The sequence below is a fragment of the Vulpes vulpes genome, chromosome 2 (genome assembly GCF_048418805.1).
Source record: "Vulpes vulpes isolate BD-2025 chromosome 2, VulVul3, whole genome shotgun sequence".
Taxonomy (NCBI): Eukaryota; Metazoa; Chordata; class Mammalia; order Carnivora; family Canidae; genus Vulpes; species Vulpes vulpes.
This window is the reverse complement of record NC_132781.1, coordinates 24715509-24736802: the sequence shown is the minus strand read 5'-3', so window position 1 is coordinate 24736802 and position 21294 is coordinate 24715509. Positions and strand designations below refer to the sequence as shown.

The following is a 21294-nucleotide window of genomic DNA, read 5'->3' as shown; positions in this document are numbered from 1 at the left end:
AGAGGAAACGAGGCCTGCGGGGTGGAGTGGCAGTGCGTTGGGGGGGGGGTGGACAGGACCACCTCCTCCTTAATTATGCTGTGGACCTCTCGGTCTGCGCCCTGGGCTGGATCTCCCCCCGCCCCCCCCCCCCCCCAGCTCTCCCTCTCTTCCTCCCGGACCCGCCTGGGGAGAGGGCTCCACAGCCTGCATCCCTCCCGAGGCAGCCCGCTGCTTTCCCTCCGCCTCTCCTCCGCCCCCGCCGCCCCATGTCGAGAACAACCCCCCTTCCTGCAAAAAGAGGGGGGTGGCGGGCGGCCGGCAGCTCGGGCTGAGGTTACGTGGCCGCCGGAGCCCTGACGTGATAGCACATTGCATCAGCATAAAACAATCCATCCTCGATATGGAATGCGGTGCGGACGGATGACAGCGAGAGCGCAGCCCCCTCGCCCGATTGATTTATGTTGGAGCTGACGCTTTATCAGGCAGTCGGAAAAACTTTGACCAATCATTTTGCAAGGAGCGCTGAGCCGGGCTGCTCCACTGTACTTTGTTGGCTGAGAAGTTGAGCAGGGGGTGGGGGTGGGAGGGTGGGGGGCTGGGGGGGTCGCGTCCGAAAGCCCTCACACCGGTCTGGGTGCCACCTCTCCCTGCTTGGGCGCCGCCGCGCGAGCGCTTCCCTTCCCCCTGCGAGCGCCCGGATAATGTCTGAGAATGTCCATTTCTGGGACGCTTAGCAGCTATTATGTCGACTCGATCATAAGTCACGAGAGTGAGGACGCTCCTCCAGCCAAGTTTCCTTCCGGCCAGTACGCGAGCCCCCGGCAGCCGGGCCACGCGGAGCACCTGGAGTTCCCCTCGTGCAGCTTCCAGCCCAAAGCGCCGGTGTTCGGCGCCTCCTGGGCGCCGCTGAGCCCGCACGCGTCCGGGAGCCTGCCGTCGGTCTACCACCCCTACCTGCAGCCCCAGGGCGTCCCGCCGGCCGAGAGCAGGTACCTCCGCACCTGGCTGGAGCCGGCGCCGCGCGGCGAAGCTGCTCCGGGGCAGGGCCAGGCGGCGGTGAAGGCGGAGCCGCTGCTGGGCGCGCCTGGGGAGCTGCTCAAACAGGGCACGCCCGAGTACAGTTTGGAAACTTCGGCGGGCAGGGAGGCCGTCCTGTCTAATCAAAGACCCGGCTACGGGGACAATAAAATTTGCGAAGGAAGCGAGGACAAAGAGAGGCCGGATCAAAGTAAGTTATAAAAAGTGAGGAAATACCAGGCCGAAGGCCAGGCGAGGGGGAGGGGAGGGGAGAGGCAATAAACTGCGGACAATGTGAAGGGAGACCGCGGCGGTGGCCGGAGAGCGAGCGGGGGAGGAGAGGAGAGGGAGGGAGGAAGGAAGGAAGCCAGCAAGCTGGGTGCCCCCGAAGGGGACACTGAGGCCGCGGGAGAAGCGCCGCCCCCACTCCTGTGCGTCCTGGAGGGGACTGGGGCGCAGGCACCAGCTCGCTGGTCTCTCGGCCTCCCTTCCCCCACTCCCCCGGGGCTGGGCGCTCGGCGCTCGGGCCTCAGAGCCCGGGAGGAGGCTGACGACGGCCGGCCGGGAGAGGGGCTGGCGGGGCCGGGGCCCGGGACGCAGCCGGCGAGGCCGAGAGCCCGCGCGGGCGAGGGCTGGAGCGCACGGGGCTGCCCGGGGCCGCGCTGCTGGCAGAGCTCCCCGCGCCACGCGCAGACCGTAAAAGCCGGCCAAGGGGAAGTGGGAGGGGGCTCATTAGGATTTTATTTGCGATGCAACAGCTTGGCGGAGGATTGTTCCTAGCAGATCTCACGCAGTAGCCGCTCGGGGTCCGCAGCCGGCGCCGGGAGGGGCGGGGAAGCTCAGAACCCGGCGACTGAGCCCCCTCCCCGGATGCGCCGGCCCCTCCCCGGGAGCCTTCCCTCCGGCCGCCCCCTCCCCTCCTTGGCATCCTTGCCTGGGTTGCAGCTTCCTTTTCTGCAGCCCCCGCTGCGCTCCGCGGGGCTCCCTGGCCCCAGTCGGAGCTGTCCGCCTCTCCGGGAGTGCGGGAATCGCTTCTGAACTTCGGGGCTGACAGCCAGAGTGGAGAAGGAGAGATCCCGAAGGGACCCTGGGGAGAGGATGGGTGGGGGGAAGGAGGCTTGCGGAAAGGCGGAGAACTTTACTATCCGATGGTAGTTACCCCTCATCTCCCACTCCTCCAAAAGTACCCCCGCCAGGAAGCCCAGTCTGGCTAATTTCCAGGAGGTGCTGCTGGCTGGATGTAGGGTGGGGGGAGTCTCCTGCTTTTCATTTCTAAGGTTGAGAAAAGCAAATTGGTTGGGGGCTCTTAACTCCAAACAATTACCCCCACGCTGGCCGGAACAAGTCCTCACTCTGTACTCTTTAGGGGGAGTGAGGGTCAGATTTTTTTTTTTAAGTTTCTGCTTGCCCTGCCAGATTTCCCATTAACAAAGTGGCCCATAGGCCCTTTGGGGCACCCTTGTCTGCTGGAGGATAGAGAGCTGCCCCACGTCCCTGAGGCCCCTGGCAGGGCCCTACCACCTCCAGCCTGCCCGGATTAATAAGGACAACTAGTGTTTGGGTAACACGGGCTCTTCCCCAAACCTCCCGACTCACACCCAACCAGACCCCCATCCCAAACCCCCAAACTCTGCCTGGAAAGCCCATTACTGCAAGGCAGTGGTTTGGCTAGGATCAATTATTAACAGTTTTTTTTTCCTCTTTCATATTTAATGCGGCTGCGGGTCCCATCCCAGGCAATCACATTAAGGAAATAGCACTGCAAATTGGTAAGACATGGTACTTAGTGTAGGAGGAACCAGAGTATTTTTTAAAAAATATATTCAGTGCTTTTCATTTGGGGAGAAGAATCTAGCAAAGGGTGGCTCTTGTTTTTAATTGGCCCTGCTTTATTTGGCAACTTTTCTGAGTTGGGGGGGTGGTCAGGGAGAAAGCCGGTGAAAAGGAGACAAGTCTGTATATATTTTGTTTCCCCTTACCCTCCCTTCCACTCAATTATCCCTTTCTCTGCTCCTTCTCACCACATGGAGATAGTTGGAGTTAGGTGTGCTGTGAAGGGCTTTCTGTTAACCCCCTCATCATCCATGGCTCCCCACCTTGGGACTGGAGCAATCTTGCCTCCCAATTTCCCTGAACTTGCTTTAACCAAAATGCGAGCTGAGCGGGAGCGGAAAAGGAGAGACTATTGCAACCATAAGTTATCTGTGAGCCCCTGGCGCTCCCTTGTCCACAGGCTGGAGTTGATAAATGGTTGCAATTGGGTTGCATGTGAATTGGAGTGTGCTGGATGTTTGCGTCTCTAAGTGCAGACCCATGTTTGCGAGGTGTGTGTGTGTGTGTGTGTGTGTGTGTGTGTGTGTGTGGACAAGATATCTACAGACACACATGCCTGATGCCATGTGGCCAGGAAATGCAAGCTTGTGATTAAGGCAGGATGCACTCTGACTGGACTGGAGAGCCAGGTCTCTTGGCTGTGGCTCTGGCTGAACAGAAGCAGCTCTCCCCCAGCCCAACCTTTCTCTTACCTCCCAGAACTAGGGCCAGGTCCCTTCAGGTCAACCACCTCTGGTTAGTCTGGTGGTGCTGGGTGGGGGGTGGCTGGGTGGGGGGTGCTTTAGCTATACAGGGCTTTGACCTGAGTCCTAACCAGTGGGGACCCAAGCAGAGAAAGAGACTGAGAGAGATCTTGAGGCAGGCAAAGCTTTGGAAATGCTGAGAAGCCTGGTACATGTTTGGCTCCACTCTGTCCAAGTAACTCTCACCTGGAGGTGTCAATAGCAACTCTTGGCCCATCTCTGGGACCTTTTCTGGGAATGTGAAGGCCCAGGTTCCCTCTCTGCAATGCAAGACAGGGGAGTGAAGGCCAGGGGTACGTCCTCTTCTGAAGGAGAACATGGGGGCCTTTCATCCCCCTTCCTTTCTTTGATTCTATCGCTGCTTCTCTTTCAGCCAACCCCTCCGCCAACTGGCTGCACGCTCGCTCTTCCCGGAAAAAGCGCTGTCCCTACACCAAATACCAGACGCTGGAGCTAGAGAAGGAGTTTCTGTTCAATATGTACCTCACCAGGGACCGTAGGCACGAAGTGGCCAGACTCCTCAATCTGAGTGAGAGACAAGTCAAAATCTGGTTTCAGAACCGGCGGATGAAAATGAAGAAAATGAATAAGGAACAGGGCAAAGAGTGAAGACACCCCCCTCCTTCCCCAGCCCTCCCCGCCCCTTCCCCATCTCACGCTTATTTATAAGTGATGGCTGCAGGGCCAGTGCTGTCTGGGATGTATTCAAGTGAATGGGGAAGGGAGTCTTTCTCTTCAAAGTCCTTTTCTGCATCTAGAGCATCTCCAGTCCTTTGCCCTTACCTGTCCTTCTCCCTGAGCCTCAGAAGGAAGTTTTGTTGATTTAGAAGATAGACATGTAGTTGGTTTCTAACAAGGTAATGGGCCACAAGGAAAGAGAGACCCTAGTCGAGCCCCTAGCAACCTCCTTAATTTTTCTGGGAAGCCCCTAGCCCCTCACTTCTAGCCTACCTATCTCCACCCCCTACTCACACCTATCCCAGAGTCACCCAGAGACACTCCAACTGCATACAGCCCCACAGAAGTCCACATACATAAAGCCTGTAATAACGGGGAAAGCTCACAGCCAACACTCAAATGAAGTGACATCCCAAATGCAGACCATCGCACCCCAAATCTGGTAGAACAGCCCTCAGGCCACCAGTAAGCCCAGGTTTTACCCTTGATACAAATACACATCAAGAAGATGTCTAGAGACACACTCCTGAATGAGGCTCTCTGCGGCCCAAAGGGCTCAGCATCACCATACCGTCTCTATGGAATCCCCAATTCTATCCCATCTGGACCCAAGGGCAAATGGGAGTAAACGGGCCCCGGCTGGTGGGCTAGAAGGGGCAAGGAAAAGCAGCAGTGGTCTTATGAAGGCATCCCCGGACTTGTGAAGGTGTTCCACACACACATTTTGTTGCAGGAAATGTTTAATTCTGCATGTTTTTTCCCCTCTCCTTCCAACAAAAGGAGGTCACATCGTGGGTCGTAAGCCTTGACAATGTTGTCTGTCCGTTCATCTGTGCCCCGCTTGACAGAGACTGTAGCTTCTCTTGCTCTGCCCCGGCCCTGCGTTCTTCCGCACCCTCCCCAGCTCCGAAATCAACTCTTTCGGCCAAATCCACCTTGCACCAGCGAGTCAAGCCGCCCCTTGGAGAAGCCCCCCCACCTCCACCCCCTCTCCATCCTCCACTTGCGCAACCCTAGGAGAGAGACAGGAAAGCCAGGTCAGGAGAGTCCTATTGAGAATTTATTGTGAATCGATCCCGGAAGATCCCCGAAGCTCCCTTCCGGGATAACTCGTGGAGGACAGGGAGGAGCAAAGGCTCCAGTGCGGGGAGCCCGGCGCGTCCCTCCCCATCCTGCCCACCACTGGCCCAAGCGGAGGAGCCCGGGCCGGCGGCTGCCCGCCCCAGCACGCGACGAGCCCTGCTCCGGCGCCCGGCGGCCTTGCCTCCCGCGACTCGGGCCTGGACCGCGGTCTCCTCGGCTGCTGCGCGCGATTCTGCGCAACGCGGTCCCGCGTGCAAAGGAAAAGAGGCGAAACCGCACCTAGGCAGCAGGCCGAAGCTTCCTCTCTGCTTCCCCTCTTCCCTGCTCCCCCATCTGTCCAGCCCCCTTCAATTTCATGAACTCTTCTTGCTCCCGCTTCTCCCGACCCTGCAAGGGAACATTCCAGTAGAACTTTGTTTGTTTGGGGTTTTTTTGCCTTGTCGGTGGCTGTCGTGAAATTGTGCTGTGTTTTGTGATTTCTTTGGGGGTGATTGTCTCGCCTGTTTTCAGTTGTCGCTTATATCGGGAGGGTTGTGGGTGGGAATGGGGAGGGCGAGGGGCCTAGAGCTCTGGTTGTTTGTTTTGGAAGAAAAAAAAGAAAAAAGAACAAAAAAATATATATCACTCTAGAAATAAATCTCTCCGTGTCTCATTCTGTGTTGGCCCTCCTCACCTGGCCAGAGGTGGAGGTCCTAGTTCCAAGAGGACAGCTTGGGGGGAAAAAAGGGTGGGGGGGAGACTCCTGTGCCCAAGAGGTGTCTCCTTAGACCTAGCAGAGCAGACTCCCTGGTGGAGAGAGAACTGATCTGGACCCAAGGTCCCAAGACCTCTGCTTAAACTGAGCAAGAGCCTTCCAACAGGAGAGCTGGGAGACTGGAGGGGGATGAAAGGAAAGATTGGTGGTTTGGAGAGGGGTCTGGGTCTGCAGGGAGCAATGAAATCTTCCTCTAAAGTGGCACTGGAGACCTCACTACCAACTCCAGGGCCAGAGGGAGGGCAAGGCCTGCCCTGCTACTCCTGAAAGCCGTTCCTCTCTTCAGGTGGCTGAGAGCATCACCTTGGTTTGGCCACTTAAAAATAGCATGCAAGTGGGGAAGGCACTCACTTCCTTCAGCTATCCCTGCAGCAGGGCTACTGGCTGGGGATAGAGGCTTTAGGAAGGCCAGGCTGTCCTTCTTTCCACTCCAGAGGAGTGAATCTCTTAGGGTTCTGGCCCTCAGTCGGAGTTTGAGGCACCGATGTGAGCTACAGGGTGCAGCCTTGGTGTAAGGCTGGTGGAGTCTGGAAGGGGGAGAGGCCTGAGCAGGGGGGTCCCATAGATAGGAAGGAACAGGGAGTTTGGGAGTGGAACAGAAATGTCTCAGGAGAGAGAGAGAGAGAGAGAGAGAGAGAATCCACTTCCCACTCAGACCCCAGAACTCACTTGGGTTTCCAGAAGCACCTTTCCATCCCTATCAGATTGTGGCGACCCGCCAGGGCCTCTTTTGAGGACCGCTGTTCCCCAGGCCTGGCCTGTCTCAGCCGGGCGTGGGGATTCGGCTGCTGTCCGGCTGGCGCTGGGGAGCCGGCCGCCAGCCCCGGAGCCTCCTGCCAGGCCCACCCCAGCGGCGCTGCAGCCCGCAGAGCCCCAAGGTCGGGGGAGAGGTGGGGACAAAGCGTGACCCGAGCGAGAGGCGCCTGGACGCGGAAAGGCCAGGCCTACCCCTCTCCAGCGAACGCAAGGCGGCCGCGGACAGCTACCTAGAGTAGCAGGAGGCAGGAGAAGGCGAAGCTCTTGGCTCCCGCAGGGCCGGGACCGCATCCTCCAAGGAGGGAGGGTTCCGTTCATTCGGGCTCTAAAATGAATCTGGCTTTAGAGCTTGTGTAGACTAGGCTCCCTCCGCATCCCCGGCTGCCGGAGCCCGCCGGGGCGGAGGGTGAGCCCGAGCGGGCACCGGCTTCCTCCGGGAGGAAAGGCAAAGGCGCGGCTGGAACCGGCCCCGGAGCGGCGGGGTAGGGGGCCTGGCCTCCCGGGGAAGCCTCCGGCGGCGGCGTCTGGGTCCCGAGCCCGAGCCCGGGGTGGCTTCTTTAAAGACAAACAAAGGCGAGGATGCGGAGGCTGGGAAGCCGGAGATGGGGAAATCTGCTGTCATAAAAGAGAGCGAGCGAGGCAAGAGAGGGAGACCGCGAAGAGTGCGCGACGGAGAAGCCGGGAGAGGAATTCAATGCCGTGTGCGCAGCAATAAAAGAATATGACCGCTATAAAAGTTTATAGCGTATAAATTTCTGAAGGTTAAGGAACTAAACAGCAGCAAAGCAAACAGTGAGGGGAAACTTTCCGGAGCCGAGAGAGAGAGCGTAGCTGGGCCTGGGCTCTGGGGCTGGCGGGTGCACGGGAGGGCCCCCTGGGCTCTGGAGCCCCCATCCACACCCGCCCCGGGGGCCGCGGGGCCGCGGGGCTCGGGGTTTCCGGGGAAGGGGGGCCCAGGGTGCAAAGGGAGGAAAAGAGGGAAGAACACTTTGTTGTCACAAATGCTTCAGAGAACGCAGTTCGGGCCATTTTCTTTGTTCTTCGCACCCCCTCCAGAACCGGGCGTCATAAACGAGAAGCCCCCTGCGCACACGCGCGCACACACACACACACACACACACATGCGCGCGCACACACACGGGTCCGGCGGGGCCAGACGTCTGGGCGCGGCAGCCTCTTGATCCTTTTACAGCCCCATCCCAACCCTCCCAGGCCTCTCTTCTCCCCCACCCCAAAAGCCCAATTGTTTCTTCTCAGAATTTGAAACAATCGTGTTGGGTTTGAAAAGTGCTCGGCTTCCCCTTTTACGGGCCATAAACGGTGCACTGCTTGGCGGTCTCCGCCAGAAATTAGGGGTTTGAGGTTGGAGGCTGAGAGGGTGGAGGGCCGGGGGTAAGTAGGAGATGAAAAAAGCTTATGGGTTCTTTTTTCCCTTCCCTACACCCCAGCCTTTTTTTCTTTTTAGCTTATCTGCACAATTTCATGAGCCATTTCCTGATTTCCGATGCCTTTTCTGTCGCCTGTTCTCGTTTCCCTCCCCCTTTTCTGCTAATAATGAAAGTTTCTCCCGATGCTCGCCTGGTTGGCAGGCTCTCCGGAGAAACTGGCCGAGCCGGTGGTGGCGGCGGCGCCTTTTCTCAGAACAGCCGCTAGATGGCACCCTTGCTCCACGTGAAAATCCCCGGTGCGGCGGCTGCGGACTCTGGCGGCTGCACATCGCACCTTGGTCGGGCCCGGAATCTCTGAACTGAGCGCTACCAAAAGTCATGAATAATTTGCGCGTAATAAAAATATAGGGTTCATTATGGCCGTTTCCCCCATTTTATAGATTTCAGATAGAGCGTATTACCCCCTCTCCCCTCAAATGGTCAATTTTCTGAATTTACCCCAGGAGGAGGTGTCAGTGCTTCTCACCCATTTTCTGTGGTCGGCAGGGCAACAAATGCATGAAAACGGGGAACGATAATAATAATAATAGGAAAATGGGAAAAAATAAAAGAGGAGAATTGGCTCTGAAAAATGAGATTTTCCGGGAGGGGGGCTAGATGAAGGTCTGCGGATGCGGGTGAGCAGGTCAGGTGAAAGGGGAAAGCCGGCAGAAGAAGGTCGGACGGAGAGGAAGCTGCCCTGAAACGGGATCAGCAGCAGAGGGAACCGGGTGAGCCAGCCCGGGGTCTGGGGGTACAACTGGAGGGGGGGTAGGGAGTAGATCCCCGGCTTTGTGGGCATTCGGAGGTGCCCAGAGCCGGCAGGGCTGATGAGCACCGGCTGAGGCTTCAGAGCCTTTGTACGGGTCCGGGGCTGGGAGCGCGCCGGTGACCCAGGCGCGGGGCAGGGGCTCCCCCAGAACGGGCGCGGCGCGGGGAGGTCTCGTATTTTTTCTCGGTGGTTCTGCTCGTCCCAAGTTGGGAAACCAAAAAAAGTGTGCGTTTTCCGTATGGATGTGGGGGTCAGGCACGGTGGCAGGAAGCAGGAGCTCGGTTCTCCCCGCATTGCGTGGCTTCCAGGTGAGAGCTCGGGCTCCGTGCGCCGAGGCCGCCCCGGCAAACCTTGGGGGTGAGGGTCCTTTCGCAAGTTAGCAGCTGGAGGCCTGGACTCGGGCAATTTTCCTTCTGAGACCCGCGCACGCTGTCTGCCCATAACCCTTTTAATTCCAAATCTCCCATTTCCTCTCGGGCCAGCCTGATCCGTGTCCCCCATCCAGACAAACCTGCCTGAGAAACACACACACACACACACACACACACACACACACACACACACACCTCCTTAAAATTAGCCCCGCCGAGGTTTCTCTTGCTTCCCCCAGGACCTGGTGCAAAGAGGCAAGCAGAGTTTCTCAACTTGAGTTTCTCTAATAAATCTGTGCTCCGTTGGGTGTTTATAAATTATCTCCTAGCTCTTTCTTGTTTTTTCTTATAATAGAAACATTTTCCCTCCATCAGGAATTTCTGGCACGGTGTAGGGATGATTTAGAACAAGCCATTGAATTTCTACCTCACCGGTGAGTCCTCAAATCATGACCATAAAATCCCCCGCACTTGATAAAAATGTTCTCTTCGGCAACAACTTAACTCTCCCTTCCGCTGCCTCACCGCCCCCTCAGCCTCGTGCTGAAAATCCAAGACCACTTCTCTCTCCTCTTCTCCCCTCTCTCCATCCCTTTCAGCCCCCCTCCCATTCTCCTGATTCACTTTTGAAGGACCAAGTGGCTCTACTGGTAACTTCCCCTTGGAAAAAGCTGATGGTTTCATTTTTACAAAGGCTGGGATAAATGGGATTCCCCCCCCACCCCCAGCACCCTTCCAAAAGCAAACCACTCTGGTGAATAAACAGTGGCTTGAATGTGTTTGTGAAGGCTCTACCTTTGTTACTAAAAATATTCATTCTTTCTCCCCCTCTCCTTCTCCCTTCTTTCTTTCCTTTCCTTGGCCAGTGAGCCGATTCAGGAGGCCATTGGTTGGGACCCTGAGACTGGGGCCTGCAAAAACCTGGCCACCATCCTCAGTTGGCCGGGTAGGCTGGGGGAAGCTAAGGCAGGAGAGGGTGGTACCCACTCAGCTCGGCCCTGTGCCCCAAACCCCAGGTCCTCAGGTCTGGAGAGAGAGGGCTGGGCTTAACTACAGGCTCCCCAAGGGGAGAGGAGAGAATATGGGGGACTCCGTGGCCTTGCTGCATCCAAATCCCTGTTACCTCAAGGTCAGTTTGGTAGTGATGACTGTGTCTCAAAGGACACTGAAAGCAAAGAGGTGCCCCCACCCCATAATAAACTCTGCAGCCTCTGCCTGGAGCAGAGAAGAGGACGGGACAGTGAGCATCAAGACCAAGCACCTGGGCCTCCAGGTCTGTCAGCAGCCACCGAGGCCCTTCCCTCCCTTTGATGTGTTGATGGGCTTGGTGGTACCTCCTCACCCTAGGGTGCCACGGAAGGTGCAGAGGACTGGCCTGGAAGGTTGGGAGCCAACTGAGCCTGGTTAGCAGGTCCTAAGGCCTGGGTGCAGGAGTGGGACAGCCCAGCTGGGCATTATCCTGCTAGTGGCACCAGGCCCCTCTCCCATCACAGAAAGTGGGACCCTCAAAGCACTGACTAGAGACCCTCCTCCCCATCCCAGCACCTCTCCAGGCCAGGAAGGTTGTGCAATACCGAAGAATTGGTAGTTGCAGGGCGAACTTTGCTCCCTGCCTCACCACTGCCCATTAACCAGAAAGTTTCTTCCCCCCCCCCCCACTCCCTCCTGGTCCCTCCTCATGCATTGCAGGTCCCCTTCTCCAAAGAAAATCCTTGCTTGTTTGTTTAATGAGAGAAAGTTGGTGAGTGGCCTGGGTGGGGCAGAGTGGAGGTGGTTTGGGGGCTCCAGAGAAGGGGGTGGGGGCAGGTGCTGGCCACAGCTGAAGGAGGTGAAAATCTCAGAAAAGTAACCGTTTGCGCCGAAAAAAACCCATAATCGTTCTCATTTCGGCTTCGTCACCCCCACCGCGCTGCAGTCGGGCGGCAGGGCGTTCGAAGCTGCAGTTTTATAGCTGTAGAGGAAAGAACTCGTAAAATGCTAACAGCTTTTATGCGCTGCGGCATAAACAACAACAGACTCCGGCTTTATTGCGTTTTATAGTTTGTTAAAGAGTTTACAGCCGTTTTTGGGGGGCCGGTTACCCAGCCAATTCCCTCCACACGATAGTTAAACCTTTATCAATAATAAGGAAATTGATCATTAAAGCCTTAAATATGACTACCTCGTTTGTTTGAAAATATGTTTAGGAGAGGAAGCTGTATGATTTGATAACTTGTATTAAAATACCAATTACATTTATAGGACCTTTTAAAACTCGGCGCAATTAAACCGTGTTCTTTTACATTTTTCCGAAGCGACCCTGACATTTAAAAAGACTCCAACTGCCTCGTTAAAATCGCGAAATTAACAGCGTGCCTACGCCTGGCGCGTTGTGTATGTGTGTGTGCGTGTTTTTTTTTTCCGCGACTCCCCCACATCAGTCTTTGGGGGTGGTCTGCGAAGGTATTTGATTTGTTGTGAGGCGAGAGATATCTCATTAATGTAGGTAGTTAAACAGATTTAATCCGTATTCATTCTCTCTCTCACCCCCTCTCCCTCTACCCCCCTCCCTCTCTCCCCCTCGCTCTCCCTGGGTGTTTTTTTTTTTTCTTCCCTTCCTTTTTTTTTTTTTCCGCTCTCTCCTCACTCCCTGGCGCTCGCTCGCTCTAGCTCTCTCTCTCGCTCGCTCTCTCTCGCTCGCACCCTCGCTCTGCGTTCTGTCCGGGAGGAGTACGGAGAAGCCAATAGGATGCGGGGGCTCTAATGGATGCAAATGATCATGAAAAGACAGTGCAAAATATGAAACAACTCATTTGCAGGGAAGTAAATCACCGAAAACTGTTTATGAACTGGCATCCCTTCTTCGAAATGTAAAGCGAGGACCTCTTTAAGTGGCGGTATATTTTTGTTTGGGGGGTGGGGGGTGGGGGGAGGGCGAGCGAGCCGCGGCTGCCATGCAAGCTTAGACTTTTGGAGGCTTCGCTGTCCTTTTCTATTCCTGGAAATCACAAAAAGTGTGGCGGCTTCGAGATCTTCTTCGCCTTTTCTTTCTTTTCTTTTTTCCCCCTCCTCCCTTTCCCTCTCCTTTCCTGGCGAGGGTGACTAGGAGCCGGCGAATCCGCGTTTTTTTCTCTCTCTCCCTCCCTCTCCCCCTCCCCACCCCCTCCCCAACAGCCCCCAACTACAGCCGCCGCCGCCGCCGCCGCCTCAAAATTCAATAAAATGAGCTCTTATTTCGTCAACTCACTGTTCTCCAAATACAAAACCGGGGAGTCCCTGCGCCCCAATTATTATGACTGCGGCTTCGCCCAGGACCTGGGCGGCCGACCCACCGTGGTATACGGTCCCAGCAGCGGCGGCAGCTTCCAGCACCCGTCGCAAATCCAGGAGTTCTACCACGGGCCGTCGTCGCTGTCCACCGCTCCCTACCAGCAGAACCCGTGCGCCGTGGCGTGCCACGGGGACCCGGGCAACTTCTACGGCTACGACCCGCTGCAGCGGCAGAGCCTGTTTGGTGCGCAGGATCCAGACCTGGTGCAGTACGCCGACTGCAAGCTCGCCGCCGCCAGCGGCCTGGGCGAGGAGGCCGAGGGTTCAGAGCAGAGCCCGTCGCCCACACAGCTCTTCCCCTGGATGCGCCCGCAAGGTGAGCTCGCGGCGGCTCCGGCCGGGGCCAGAGGGGAGACCGCAGGGCCCGGAGGCCGGGCTGGGGGCCCGCCAGGCCGGGAGCGTTTCCTCCAGCTCCTGGAAGACATGCCTGCTCCGATCCGATCGCCTCCCACTTCTTTCCTCCTTCCTCCCTCCTTCCCTCCCTCCTTCCCTCTCTCCTTTCCTTCCTCCCTTCTTTCCTTCCTTCCTTCCTTCCTTCCTTCCTTCCTTCCTTCCTTCCTTCCTCCCTCCCTCCCTTCCTCCCTCCCTTCCTCCCTCCCTCCCTTTCTTTTTTGTTTCCCTTGAAGGGGGGTCGCTAAGCGACATTTCCTGAATCCATAAACCCCTCACCGGGCCTTACTTTTCTTCTTCTCATCCTTCCCCCCCCCCTTTTACTGTTTTATGGGGGTAGTGGAGAGAGGGTGGTGGGAGTGGGGGCGCTCAACTTTTGCACTTCTCAATTGCTTTATAGTTTAATTACCCTGAAGAAACTTTTCTTCTGGGGCAGAGGCTCTGGGGGCTTTTCAAGGTGGGTCCATTCGTCCCCATCCCAGCTTTTTTATTCTTATTTCCCTCCTTCTTCACATCCTTCCTTCTAAAGTTTATGGCACTTTTAATAGATTTGAACCACCTCCACCCAACTCTGTGGTGCTGGTTAGCAGAGGAGGGGGCTCCCCCCTTCTGGCTCCCTTAGATTCAGTGGTGTCTGATCCCTCTCACCACCACCACCACCCTACCCCCCACCCCCAACCCCGACCGCTGATCGCGGCCTCCCCTCCCCTGCAAGGGGTAGAATGTCCCCTGCCCTTATTATACTGGTCTCCTAGGCTGGTTCACGAATCTTCCAACCTTCTCCGTCTCTGCCCTCTCCCCCCTCCCTTCCCCCCCCCCCCCGTCTCGCCCTTTCCCCCATTCCCAGCAGCCGCCGGACGCAGGCGAGGCCGACAGACCTACAGCCGCTACCAGACCCTGGAGCTGGAGAAGGAGTTCCTATTTAATCCCTATCTGACTCGCAAGCGGCGGATCGAGGTATCGCATGCGCTGGGACTGACAGAGAGACAGGTCAAAATCTGGTTCCAGAACCGGAGGATGAAGTGGAAAAAAGAGAACAACAAAGACAAGTTCCCCAGCAGCAAATGCGAGCAGGAGGAGCTGGAGAAACAGAAGCTGGAGCGGGCCCCGGAGGCGGCGGACGAGGGCGACGCGCAGAAGGGCGACAAGAAGTAGGCTCCAGCTGGGACTGCCAGGGCCGCGGCCGCCCTCGGTCCGTGGGTCCCCCCGGACCGCACCGCCGCCGCCCGCCCCCGCCCGAGAGAGCTCTGGCCCCGCGAGCAGGGCCCAGAGCCCGGCCTCCCGCCGCAGCGTCCCCCGCCGCGCCAGTCCCCCGCTAGTGGTAGTATCTCGTAATAGCTTCTGTGTGTGAGCTACCGTGGATCTCCTTCCCTTCTCTCGGGGGCCGGGGGAGGGGGGGGCAAGAAAAGGATTTTGAGCAAGGACTCCCTCGCCCTGCGAGGGTGAGCGGCTGCGGCCTGGCTGAGCCCCCCCAAGCCCCCGCCCCGTGTAAAAAGCCTCCTTGTGCAATGGTCTTTTTTCCTTTGAACGTGCTTCTTTGTAATGACCGAGGTACCGATTTCTGCTAAGTTCTCCCAACAACATGAAACTGCCTATTCACACCGTAATTCTTTCTGTCTCCCTCTCCCTCTCCTTCTCTCTCTCTCTCTCTCTCTTTCTCTCTCTCCGTCCTCATTTCCCCCTCCCTACCCCTCTCTCCCTGCTGCCCTCCCTAGCTCGCTGGCTTTCTCTCTTGCTTCTCTCTTTTCCTCCCAACACCCCCCCCCCCCCACCGCCTTTGGTTTGGCAATTTCGTCTTAAGTGTTTCTCAAAAGAGGTTACTTTAGTTAGCATGCGCGCTGTGGGCAATTGTTAAAAGTGTTCTTAGGTTTACTGTGAAGAGAATGTATCCTGTATCCGTGAATTGCTTTATTGGGGGGTGGGAGGGCTAATTATATATTTTGTTGTTCCTCTATACTTTGTTCTGTTGTCTGCGCCTGAAAAGGGCGGAAGAGTTACAATAAAGTTTACAAGCGAGAACCCGAGACTGGCCCGGCCCGCGCTCCTCATTTGCCCCCGGCGCCTTGCAGAGCTGGGGGGAGCCGGTCACCCGGCTCCTGCGCCCGCCAGGCCGGGCCGCCCAGAGGAGGGGGCGGGGGCTGGAGGCAGGTGGTGCGAGTCCCTTGGCCCAGGGGCGCAGGGGGTGAGGGAGGCGGCTGCGCCTGATTGGAGGAGAGAAGAACGGGGGAGGGGAGCCCAGAGAAACCCCCTCCCTTCGCGTTCAGAGGCTGCCGGCGCGAGACCCGGGCGCCCAGGCCACGCTCGAGGGATGCGCCCGGACTGGTGGCTGTATCCCCCGCCGCCTCCCCCTTTGTTTCTGCGGGCCCTCTCCCGTGTGCGCTTGTGTGTGTGCTGGTGTGTGTGTGTGTGTGTATAAAAGTGGAGCGCAGGGCCGCTGAACAAGCTTATACATTTATTTTTCCCAGATTGGCTGGCTGACTGGGAGGGTGGCTGGGGGTGGGGGGAGCAGGAGGAGAGAAGAGATGCACTTCCCCGCCTCTCCCTCTTCGCGACTTGGCCACCTTCGCCCAGCTCTGAGGTCGTGGCTCGCCCCTTTGCTTCCCTCGCTGCCCCTGCTGCTCCCGCAGCCACGCTCCACTGAGGCATCCGCCTCCCGGAACCAGGAGAGCAGCATACCCAGGCCAGGCCGCCCTCCTCCCTTCCTTTCTCTTCCCAGCCACCCCACCCCCTTCCTTTTTTTATTTTCAAACAGTTGTGTTTGTTTGTTTGTTTGTTTGTTTTAGCCACCACCAGAAACCGCAGCATCCCACGCCCGTGGGCTGGATCCCGCGCCTGTAGGAGCACCCACGAAGTGCCATCCCTGGGTGCCATCCCTGCCTGTATGTCTGGGGGCAACGAGAGAGCGAGCCAGGAGGCCAGGCTCACCTCCGCGGCTCACCTCGGGAGAACCGGACCAAGGTCCCCGCTAAGGCCCAGCGACGCTGCACTGGCCCAGATTAATAAAGACCTGCCCTGCCCCCACCCGCCCACCCACCCAGTTGCGGGCAATCCCTGCATTTGTTTCTTGTTGGGCAACCGGCTGGGGAGGTGGGTGGTGGTGGTGGGGTGACAACACGGATGGCTCAGAGGTTATTTATTTTCCCTTCTACTCAATCCATTCCTCCCCAAATCTTGCCTGCAAGCTGCCTCCAGCCCAAGAGGGTCGACGGCGGCCCTTGAGCCCCCAGCCCCAATCCGCAGGGCTCGGCTCTCCCATTCATTATTGATCATATTTTATAAATCGAACGCCACACAATTTTTTCCACATTACCGGGAGCCGTGGGGAGGCTGCCGGGCCATTGGCGGAGGGCGCGTCACGTGGGCGGGGTCACGTGGTCCGGAGAGGAAAAAGGGGGTCCTTTTTGGTGTAAATCTGGACTCTAATTCTGTAATATATCAAGGAATCTCGTAAAACCGACACTAAAACGTCCCTGCCTACAAATCATCCGGCCAAATTATGAGTTCATTGTATTATGCGAATGCTTTATTTTCTAAATATCCAGCCGCAAGTTCGGTTTTCGCCACCGGAGCCTTCCCTGAACAAACTTCTTGTGCGTTTGCTTCCAACCCCCAGCGCCCGGGCTATGGAGCGGGTTCGGGCGCTTCCTTCGCCGCCTCGATGCAGGGCTTGTACCCCGGCGGGGGGGGCATGGCGGGCCAGAGTGCAGCCGGCGTCTACGCGGCCGGCTACGGGCTCGAGCCGAGTTCCTTCAACATGCACTGCGCGCCCTTTGAGCAGAACCTCTCCGGGGTGTGTCCCGGCGACTCCGCCAAGGCGGCGGGCGCCAAGGAGCAGAGGGACTCGGACTTGGCGGCCGAGAGTAACTTCCGGATCTACCCCTGGATGCGAAGCTCAGGTAACGCCGCGCACCGAGCCATCCCGAGCCGCAGTGGCCCGGGCGCATCCCCCGCCCCCAAGGCGCCCCCTTCCCGAGGGCCAAGTGCCCCTTTCCGCGTCCAGAGTGCTCCCGGTAGGAGGTCGGCCCTGGGGACACGGCTGCAGCTCGGCCGCAACCCGGCGCGCCGCCCCCACCCCCCCATTTTTGCTCGGTGCTCTCAGGCTCCTTCTGCTCCCCTGGCGGATCTCTCTTCGCCGACGCCTTGGCGCTCCGAGCCCCCCGCCCGCCCCCCACCTTTCCTCCCGGCCTTTTAGCTTTAAATATTTATCAGCCGCGCCGGCACGGGCTGGAGACGAGGCCGTTTGTCTTGTGGAGGAAGGCTGGGGTTTGCAGAGAATAGCCATTAGGGTCTCCCCCCTCCCTTCTCTTTTCCCCGCCGCCGGGGATCTCAGCTCTGGGTGTGTCCCCCAGCCCCAGCTTGGAGGTCTGGGGGAGGGGGCCCGCAGCGCAGAGCAATTCTCCCCTCCCCCTTCCCTCCTAGCCAACCCAGCTCCCCCATTATTCCCTTCTGGACAATTAGAGGTGGGCTCTAGAGGCTTGGCGGGAGGAGGGGGTATGAGAAGAGATGAAGATCCAGCCAGGGACACAGAGCCAGAGAGGCAGGTGGAGAGAGGGGGGCTGAAGCCAAGAGAGATGAGGCTCCTGACCCCCCAGTGAACTTGGGCAGGGAGAAGCAGAACCAGAGAAAGGGTCAGAAGCCTCATCAGACTATGGCTGGCTTCCTCAGGTGCCCTTCCTAGGCCTCCTAAGTGCCCCCCTGGAGAACTGGCCAGAAAGTTTGCAGGTATCATTCCAGAAGGGTGAATGTCCTTAGGGAAGGGACTTGGATTACTCCTTGCCAAATCGTGACTTAGACAGTTCAGGCCACTGAGCCAGCTGCTGCGGAAGCCCCAGGAGACCAGGGCTCCGTAGGGTCTCCTGACTAGACCAGACATTCTTCTTAACGCTGCCCTGGACTCAGGGGCCAACCCCAAGGTTCAGAAGGCCCAAGACTTGTGGTCAGAGCCTCCCAATCCAGTCCAAAGAAGCCTGGCTCTTACGCCATCAGTATTGGTGGTCACGGTCTCCATTACCTGCTCCATAATTCAACTGCCTTTCCAGTTGATTTATCAAAGCCCAAATTTTTCTGCTCGTAAACATTTCAGCTTGGCTTTTATCTGACTGGAAATTAAGGCCCCTAAGCCCTCCTCCCATGTCTCCTTCCCAGGAGGGCTGGCACCAGCACCTCCCCCCATACAACATCCCCCAGGGCTCCTCAGGGTCTTGGCCTACTCTGGAAGGCTCTCCTCTGCCCTACATCCCCCACCATCCAGATACTTCATGTTCTACCCCAAACCAGGCTGCTCTCTTCCCCGTGCCTTCCTGGAGGGCCCAAAGGTTGATTTGGAGAACTGGGTTGTCTGGACAGGTGGGCAGGGAGGACAGCCTGGCCCTGTCTGAACCTGAACCATTCACTGGAAAAAGAGTCATCAGAAGGCAGCTGCTCTCAGGGAAACTCCAGGCTCCAAGGAAATCTGCAAATTCTCACCTCCTTCTCATTCTATAATAAGCTGTGTGTGTGTGTGTGTGTGTGAGAGAGAGAGAGAGAGAGAGACAGAGACAGAGACAGAGAGAAAAAGACAGAGAGAGAGACTGGGTCAGGGTCTGTGAGTCTCCTTTGTTTCCTTTTCTTTTTGGGAAAAGCACTCAGGCCAGGCCTAGAGATCCACTCCAGGGTCACTTGCATGGCTTCCATTGCCTCTTACCCTAAAGACCATCCGGTCAGTACCCAAAAGGGGAATCCTAGGATGCCTAGGTCTCAGGGGTGATGGGAAGATTAACCTTCTTTCATCCTACATACACCTCTCAGGCGCAAAGCCTTCAAGAGCCAGCAGGTTAAATCTTGGGCTCAGAACCCCTGGGCTGAAAGCCTTTCTGGGTGGCAAATGGGGACGTTTGCCTCCAGAGGCCTCTAGAAATGCCTGTACAAGGAGGGACGTGGGAAGGCACACGTTGGGGTATATGAAAAGTAAGAATTTGGTTTCATGGGGAAATGGGCTCTTCCCACCACTGACCCCCAAACCTGAGGTCTGAGAGGGACTCGGGCACTCTCTGGCTTTCCCCATGAGCACTAATTCTTCTCCTTTAAATACTGTGCGCAGGGACGGACCGAAAGCGAGGCCGCCAGACCTACACCCGCTACCAGACCCTGGAGCTGGAGAAGGAGTTTCACTACAACCGCTACCTGACACGGCGGCGGCGCATCGAGATCGCGCACGCGCTCTGCCTCACGGAAAGACAGATCAAGATCTGGTTTCAGAACCGGCGCATGAAATGGAAAAAGGAGAACAAGAGCACGGGCCCTGGGGCCACAGGCCAGGACAAGGCCGAGGTGGAGGAGGATGAGGAAGAGTGAGAGCCAGAGACCCGGTAGAGGAAGAGAGTGAGAGGAAGGGAGAGAGGGTGAAGCCCAGCTCTGAGAACTGAACGAGGAAACTCAAATTAAATAGGGAGGGGGAAAACTATTTAAATAGCGGAAAGCAGTTTAAAATTTTTTAAGGAGAGAAGGTGAAGTTTTGGTTTCTTAACACTGAAAAAAAATACTACCTATAGAAAAGTCTGTCGGGTGTGTTTTGTACAATATGGGAAGAACATCACCTACCTGTTCTGTAGATTTTCTGCCTCCCCTTTTCTATGTCGCTATTGTAAGGTCTTTGTAAAATTTTGCTGTTTTGTAAGGCCCCTTTCTTTGATGCTGTCTTTGTGGTCTGTGGGTCTGGACTCATTCGTGTGGTTCCCCGTCCTCCTGAGCCCCCGCCTTCCCAGTAGCAGCATTGAAGGGGCCTTAGGCAGCCCTATGGACCCAACAACTAGCTCAAGTGTCCCCTCTGTGCACCTGGTCTGCCCGATGCTCCTTGCTCCCGCCAGCCCCTGTGATCCTCGTTACATCTTATGTGTACCTGAAGAAATAAAACACAATTTAAAAATGAACAGATGCCCTATTTTCTGTTTCCCTAAAGCTGGGGGGTTGCGGGTAGTGGTGGTGGTAACAGGGTTAGCCGTGCATCCCAGAGCCCCTTGGCTTCAACTTCTGCTGCTAGTCATTTCTTTCTGTTCTGGGGTCTGCTCTTTTTCCTGGTGCTGCTTGCTCTGGGGGCTGCCATCAAGTGAACCCCGATATAACAACACATTCCCTTTACATTCTTCTACACATACCGACATACACAAATGCCCAAATCACACATATTTATAGGCTGACATCACACACAAGTGAATATATACATTATCACCCTACAGTCACAAATAAACCCCTATATTCATACATCCATAAATAACCTACAGGCATTCACACAACCCAACTCTAGGCTGGAACACATGCATTCACGTTCACACACACTCACAAGTAAACACACATTCACACTCACTCACAGAGACATTTATACATACCAATGTACATTCACACACTGGCTTATAAACACAGATTCACATTTGCCCCCAAGGAAGCACATCCAGGAGCCCACACGCCCAGTCACACACACATTCACAAAACAAAACCCCCACAGTTCCGCCAACTCTGCCCCAACCAGGCCTTCAAACCAGGCTGCGGCTTGATGGCCAGGCTGGGCTGCTCAAGTACAGAGCTGAAATCCAAAGTGTTAGGCCCCCTAAGGAGGAAGAGTGGAAGGAAAGGGAAGGTGACCACCCAGATCCACTCCCGCTTCTGGGGGTGGGGCGGGCAGCGTTGGGCAGAAGCGGGGCGGCTAGCAGACACCGCCTGCCCGAGGAGGCCTCCAACGCCAGGGCGCTCCCGGCTTCCGCCCACCCAGCAAGCATCTTCCGCAAGAGCTATTCGGTGACTTTATTGCAACTCATTTTGCTTTCATTTACTTTAATTTATCTCATTCTAAATTAACACAGCCATCCAAATAAAATTTTTACGTGGGGAGGTGGGGGAGTGGATGAGCCCTGAGAACGAGAGCCTGAGCGGCGGTGCAAGTTTACCCGGCTGGTGTGGCCGCATCCCGGCCGCTCGGAGCCCGGCCGCGCCGCCCGCCCAAGCTCCGCGGGCTCCCTCCGCGCCTTGCTGCCCGCGGTCCGCGCTGCCGGCAACCTGGAATCTCCTCGGGAGTACAGAGAAAGAGAGAAAAAAGAGAAAACGTTTTTTGGGGGATGTTATTTCGTTTCCTGCACTTGGGCGCTGGTAGCTCAATTCAAAATACAGCAGTATTTCAGGGGCCCTGGGAAACACGGGGTGAATTCTG

General features: G+C 56.9%; 3 protein-coding genes across 4 annotated transcripts; all 3 read left to right on the top strand.

Moving 5' to 3' along the window:
* The first annotated feature begins 693 nt into the window (after positions 1–693).
* HOXB9 (homeobox B9) lies at positions 694–5951 on the top strand. Its single transcript, XM_025996229.2, has 2 exons — positions 694–1210; positions 3949–5951. The coding sequence occupies exons 1-2, from the start codon at positions 694–696 to the stop codon at positions 4182–4184; spliced, it is 753 nt and encodes a 250-aa protein (XP_025852014.1). The 3' UTR covers positions 4185–5951.
* Positions 5952–12065: 6114 nt separating this feature from the next.
* On the top strand, positions 12066–15139 carry HOXB8 (homeobox B8). 2 transcript variants are annotated; one of them, XM_072747416.1, is made up of 2 exons: positions 12066–13041; positions 13966–15139. In XM_072747416.1, exons 1-2 carry the CDS (start codon positions 12618–12620, stop codon positions 14268–14270), a joined length of 729 nt encoding a protein of 242 aa, XP_072603517.1. In that variant the 5' UTR covers positions 12066–12617; the 3' UTR covers positions 14271–15139. The 2 variants fall into 2 exon arrangements, with proteins under 2 accessions (XP_072603517.1, XP_025852013.1); XM_025996228.2 differs by having other exon boundaries at positions 12098–13041; positions 13963–15139.
* A 533-nt stretch (positions 15140–15672) lies between these two features.
* On the top strand, positions 15673–20023 carry HOXB7 (homeobox B7). Its single transcript, XM_025996227.2, has 2 exons — positions 15673–17011; positions 19195–20023. The coding sequence occupies exons 1-2, from the start codon at positions 16612–16614 to the stop codon at positions 19446–19448; spliced, it is 654 nt and encodes a 217-aa protein (XP_025852012.1). The 5' UTR covers positions 15673–16611; the 3' UTR covers positions 19449–20023.
* Positions 20024–21294: the final 1271 nt, after the last annotated feature.

Excerpts from the sequence above, each read along its gene's own strand:
- HOXB9 (XM_025996229.2), top strand. The coding sequence starts at position 694 with ATGTCCATTTCTGGGACGCTTAGCAGCTATTATGTCGACTCGATCATA. Across the intron at positions 1,211-3,948 it reads CAAAGAGAGGCCGGATCAAA|CCAACCCCTCCGCCAACTGG; the intron begins GTAAGTTATAAA and ends CTTCTCTTTCAG.
- HOXB8 (XM_025996228.2), top strand. The coding sequence starts at position 12,618 with ATGAGCTCTTATTTCGTCAACTCACTGTTCTCCAAATACAAAACCGGG. Across the intron at positions 13,042-13,962 it reads CCCCTGGATGCGCCCGCAAG|CAGCCGCCGGACGCAGGCGA; the intron begins GTGAGCTCGCGG and ends CCCCATTCCCAG.
- HOXB7 (XM_025996227.2), top strand. The coding sequence starts at position 16,612 with ATGAGTTCATTGTATTATGCGAATGCTTTATTTTCTAAATATCCAGCC. Across the intron at positions 17,012-19,194 it reads CCCCTGGATGCGAAGCTCAG|GGACGGACCGAAAGCGAGGC; the intron begins GTAACGCCGCGC and ends TACTGTGCGCAG.